Source organism: Pollachius pollachius, assembly GCF_949987615.1.
Source record: "Pollachius pollachius genome assembly, chromosome: 9".
Taxonomy (NCBI): Eukaryota; Metazoa; Chordata; class Actinopteri; order Gadiformes; family Gadidae; genus Pollachius; species Pollachius pollachius.
This window is the reverse complement of record NC_136942.1, coordinates 23,495,717-23,501,357: the sequence shown is the minus strand read 5'-3', so window position 1 is coordinate 23,501,357 and position 5,641 is coordinate 23,495,717. Positions and strand designations below refer to the sequence as shown.

The following is a 5,641-nucleotide window of genomic DNA, read 5'->3' as shown; positions in this document are numbered from 1 at the left end:
TTTATGTTTCAAGAGCACTTTTTTCCCCCTGTTCACCAATAGAGGGAACCCTTTCACCATCACAGACCCGGAGACGGTGGTGAGCTTAACGCTTTCAAACCAAATATGGAACCAAAATCTGTATGAGTACATACTTTTTGTAATTCAAAACATGATTATGAAAATGATAACAGTATAAATGGCTCTGTCCAATTGCATGTTTGACATCGATGCAGTGTTGTGAATGTTTGCCACAATATTCAACATTTAGTCATTAATGGATATATAAAACACTGTTTTTTAGAGTTAAACAAAAGTTAAACTTGAGGAAGTAAGTTGATTCATTCTTTCATGTGATGGATATCATTCCTTAAAGAAGAAATCGTGGAAAATTAAAGCAGGGTGATTAAAAACATCAAAGGGTAAACCAGTTGAGGGTAAAATCCCTCCTGAATGATCCCCATTAAGGATGAGATGAGCCAAGAGCACAATCCCTTTGTGTTGAACTGTGGGAGAATGAGAGTAATCCTTCCTCCCTGGGTCACATGACAACCTGCATAAAACCTTGGCTTACTGTACATTCTTCAACGTGTTCCTTTGACTGATTAAAGAATATGAAATGTAATTCTTAAGTATGTGTGACTATTTGGCTCCACATGCATTCTCATGAAAACACAGAAGACTGTAATAAGACATCTTACCTTAAAGTACTCAATAAACTGTCACATAGGATTAATCCTATCAATCAAACTTTAATCAACCACATCACCCATTTAACCCCTCACACACATTAATACACATTTGATACCTAATTTTCATGTAAACATTCACTCAGACCATGGGTGCGCTTTCTCATTAAAATAGGAAAATGAAAACCAATGAAGGGTGCTGACAATTAAGATAAGGATGTTAATGAAGGGTGCTGACAGCTAAGATAAGGGTGTTAATAAAGGGTGCTGACAATTAAGATAAGGGTGTTAATGAAGGGTACTGACAGTTAAGATAAGGGTTCTAATGAAGGGTGCTGATAGTTAAGTAAGGGTGCTGAAAGTTAAGTGAAGGGTGTTAATGAAGGGTGCTGACAGCTAAGATAAGGGTGTTAATAAAGGGTGCTGACAATTAAGATAAGGGTGTTAATGAAGGGTACTGACAGTTAAGATAAGGGTCCTAATGAAGGGTGCTGATAGTTAAGTAAGGATGTTAATGAAGGGTGCTGAGAGTTAAGTAAGGGTGTTAGTGAAGGGTCCTGAGAGTTAAGATGACATAAAATATGTAAAAATAAGGCATAACGAAAGTTTGGTTTTCATATTTATTTTACAATTCATTAGCAATAATTTAGAACAACTCATGTGTAGGGAATAAACCAACGTGTGCAGCAGTTACTAAGACAAATCTGTTTTCAAAAATCTATATACTTCTAAACATGGACTTAGAGTACGTATATAGTCCATGATGTCTTCACAAAAAGCTATTTACAATACACAATAACACCTTATAGAACAATTGAGGATAGGGAAGATTTGAGGCAGAAAGGAAGAAAAAGAACAGAATACAGAAGCGATGACATGAGATAAACCCTCATCTCATTTCAGGAGAACTTAATGAGTGCCTCTCGAGAGGAAAACATGGGCAACATGTTCAGGGAACCGGTCGTAATAACATTCATATTTAAAGCATTGCTGTGGATGTTTTGATCATAACCCGTGAGTCCTCTGTCTGCCAGACTCCGAGGTGTTCCTCTAGAGATCAGAACACGTTTGGCCCCCGTTCATCAGTCAGAGATGCAATTAGTAACTTCTCATACAGAAAGACAAGGTTTAAACAATTGTTTTCTATAAACAAGACTTAAATATACATTTATGTAGTGTATATATATATAAAAGTACGCTGGGGGCTGGGAGGTATTCAAAGGCAGAGAAAAGTGCAATTCACCTCTCAAAGATTAAAGTTCGTCCTACATACAAACCTCAACCGCTGGGAAAATACATGTACATTCAATATAAAAGGTTGTTTAAAGTGCTATCCGCTGTCCTGCTTCATGGAGGTATAGATCACTGCAGTCTGTGGAGAAAGGTTCAGCTCTCTGCTGGTCATGAGGAACCTACTGTGAACGTCTGGCCTACATTAGCAACAAGACATCTCAACCTTGAAAGTTACACCTAGATCTTTAAAGAAAAGAGCCTTCCTTCCACAAACCCATGTCCGTCTCTCTGAGCTGGGGGGCGTATCAGAACAGGAGGCCCCTATAGGGCAGCGTGAGGTATACTCTGGCCTGACACTTTCTTAACACTTTCCATACTGCATCATATTTACATTTTCATGAATAAAACAAGTTTCCAGTCAATAAGAATCTCAGTCGGTGGGCCGTGTAGAGGGCAGCTGCAGCGCCACCGACAAAGGACAGGGACAGAGACAGATCCGGGGACATAGTTATCAAGGACAGACCAGGGGACGGACGGTTATGGATATAAAAGACAGATTCAGGGACATGGTGAAAGGACAGATCCAGGGACATGGATAAAAGAAAAGATAAGGGGACAGATCCAGGGACATGGATGAAAGGAGGATCAGGGGACAGATCAGGGACATTGATGTAAAGGACAGATCCAGGGACAGATCCAGGAACGTGGATGTAAGGACAGATGGTCCTTACATCCACGGTTGATAAGCTCGGTTCAGTCTTAGGTCTGGCGGCGTTTAAGCCAAAATGTTTCATAGTCCAAGAAAGCAAAAGAAGTACAATGTGCCCCACGGGAAAATTACAGACATTATTGGTAAATCAATCATTGTCGATTATCATTAAAAATGATTAATAGGTGCAAAAGGCACGCGCTATCATAAATGTCCCCTGCTTTCTGAAGATATGATAAATTCCACTGTGAAAATGTGTCTTAAAAGTAGTCGCTTAAAATAAGCTTCATAACAACAAGAATAGATCACTTCTTTAAGCAGAACACACAGATTAACAGGCTTCACAAACAAAGGTGCCAGTTGTACAGAGACCGCGCGTAAAGGTTTATGTGAGTTTGGTCTCATTGGACATGTCTCTTACATCATCATCATCATCATCATCATCATCATCATCATCATCATCACTACCATCACCACAGTCATCACGACCCTCATCATCCTCGCTCTCGTGAGCCTCCTCTCCGTCGTCAGGTGAGCACACCTCGGCCTCCCTGTCGGGGGACTGAGGGTCCCGGGAGAGGGAGAAGCTCCCCGGGTTGGCGCGCTTCTCTGCAGACAGACCCGAGATACCCGCGCACGCCGCCGCGGTCGCGGCTGCTGCTGCCGCAGCGGCGTGCCCGGCGGGTATCCCGGGTATCCCGGGGTAGAGCCAAGGGAACGGGGCTGTCAGAGCGGCCGCGGCTGCCGCGGCCGCCGCCGCTGGGTACACGTATTTGTCAAGGTTGCTTTTATCGAAAAAAGGCATGTAGGACGCGGCGGCGGACGGGTTGATGAAGTAGAAAGGCACGCAGAACGGCGCATGCTGTCCCACGCCAGGTAGTCCCATCAGCGAACTCATGAGCGCCAGGTCCGGTCTGGAGGGGTCTGCCCCGACCAGCCCGTTTACAGAACAGCTTGTCTTGGTCTTTTTGGCCACCCGATCGTCTCCAAACTCCTGTTTGATCTTAACCGCCCGGTGTCCCCCCTGCGCCTTCGCCGCGCGCTCGCATCCTTTATTGGCGCCGTGGTTTTTTTCCGCCTCCCCCCCGTACCCGCTGTCCGTGTCCGTGTCGTTCTCGTTCAGCTCCCCGGTCCTCTGGATGACGGGCACGCAGTGGGCCTGTCCGTCGGCCTTTGCGTCGCCCTGTCCGTCGGCCTGTCCGTCGGCTCTGTGCGCGTCCAGCTCCGGCTGCGCGCCGCCCCTCGGCGGCCGCTGCGGCGTGAGCCGCGGCGCTCCTCCGGCGGGCGGGAGCTGCGCCAGCACCGCGTGCAGATGGCAGACGAGCTGCGTGCATCTCTGCTCGCGGCTCGACCAGTTCTCGAACTTATTCAGGTAATGCAGAACTTCTTTGGCGCACGCTTGAAACCCGGATTGGAAAGCATCCAGATCGGCATGGATCGAAGACTTCATCGAATGATCACCTATTTGGACACGATGCACGACGTTAGAGGGACTCTGCAAACACACACACACACACACACACACACACACACACACACACCCACACACACACACACACACACGCAGCTCACCGCTCTGTAAGGCGGTGATCTTGTGGTGCTGCTGCTCTGTGACTGCAGTCAGTGCGTTCAGATGTTTCAGCGTTAACTCCAGAACCACCGCCTTCTCCAGATGGCCCAGGGTCTACAGGGATACGACACTCATGTTATAGTTCATATAGACAGGTGGTCACCCCGAGTCCAGATGATTTAGCAGTGAGAAGCCCCTCACCGCCAGCTTGAGGTGGTCCGGCAGCAGGTCCTTCAGCTGGCCGATGCACTCGTTGATCCGGTCCCTCCGCTTCTTCTCGATCAGCCGGTGGGGCAACTTATAGGCATCCTGTCAATCACAGAGCGGAGTGAGAGGAGTGAGAGAGGAGCACCCATCACACAGAGCGGAGTGAGAGAGGAGCACCCATCACACAGAGCGGAGTGAGAGGAGCACCCATCACACAGAGCGGAGTGAGAGGGGAGCACCCATCACACAAAGCGGAGTGAGAGGAGCACCCATCACACATAGCGGAGTGAGAGGGGAGCACCCATCACACAGAGCGGAGAGAGAGAGGAGCACCCATCACACAGAGCGGAGTGAGAGGAGCACCCATCACCCATCAGATCCATAGCGCACCTTCCCGCCATCCTCCCGCTTCATCGCCCTCTTCGACTTGCAGATGTAGAGAGAGGGGTACTCCATCCTGGAGGAGACAAGGCGTTCCATTAGTATATCAAACACACACACACACACACACACACACACACACACACACACACACACACACACACACACACACACACACACACACTAAAGTGATAGACAAATAGTACTAAGTGTAGATAGACAAATAGACAAATGGTCACCAACCCTAAGAAGTCGGTGTGCTCCATGAACTGTCTTTCCTCCAGTCGCAGGATCCTGTCATCCATAAGTTGTGATGGTGGATTGTCTCTGATCCAGATCTAGCCGGTGTCGGAGATACAGCGTCCAGCGACCTCCTCCCGCGGCTCCGTGATTCACACTGACGGCCGCTTCCTCCCTCACGCCGCTTGGCGGAGCCGCGCGGTGGCGAGAGCGCACGCGCGACCCCGGCAGGAATAGATTCCAACTCACGTGCAGCGCGCCGCCTGCACGGTGCAGCACCAGCACCACCACCAGCACTAACAGCAGCAGCACCACCACCACTGGGATTACTCCACCCTATAGATGCACCATTATCTCATTCAGCCCAAGTCGTTCTGATTTCATTCGAGGAGAAAGTGTAGGGAAAGTAAGCGTGCAGGAAAATTTTCCGGCAAAGGAAAAGTTTTCACCTGGGTATTAAAACCAGTATTTTGAATACGAGTTGATCATACACAGCGCTAAGTATGTGAGACTGATGTTTTAGGAGCTGGATGGCAGCTCCCCTCCAGAACGCGTCGTCAGTAACCATGACGCCCGCCGTGTGGCTCAGACACGTGCGCGGCAGTTCCCTGTTCACCCACCGAGCGCATGAAG

General features: G+C 48.1%; 1 protein-coding gene across 1 annotated transcript; it reads right to left on the bottom strand.

Moving 5' to 3' along the window:
* Window positions 1-2,995: 2,995 nt before the first annotated feature.
* bhlhe41 (basic helix-loop-helix family, member e41) lies at window positions 2,996-5,145 on the bottom strand (the record flags this gene model as incomplete). The annotated part of the gene is made up of 5 exons (XM_079743040.1): window positions 5,012-5,145; window positions 4,778-4,844; window positions 4,382-4,489; window positions 4,183-4,294; window positions 2,996-4,071 (listed from the first exon to the last, which is right to left on the bottom strand). The coding sequence occupies exons 1-5, from the start codon at window positions 5,071-5,073 to the stop codon at window positions 2,996-2,998; spliced, it is 1,425 nt and encodes a 474-aa protein (XP_079599166.1). The 5' UTR covers window positions 5,074-5,145.
* Between the last annotated feature and the right edge of the window lie 496 nt (window positions 5,146-5,641).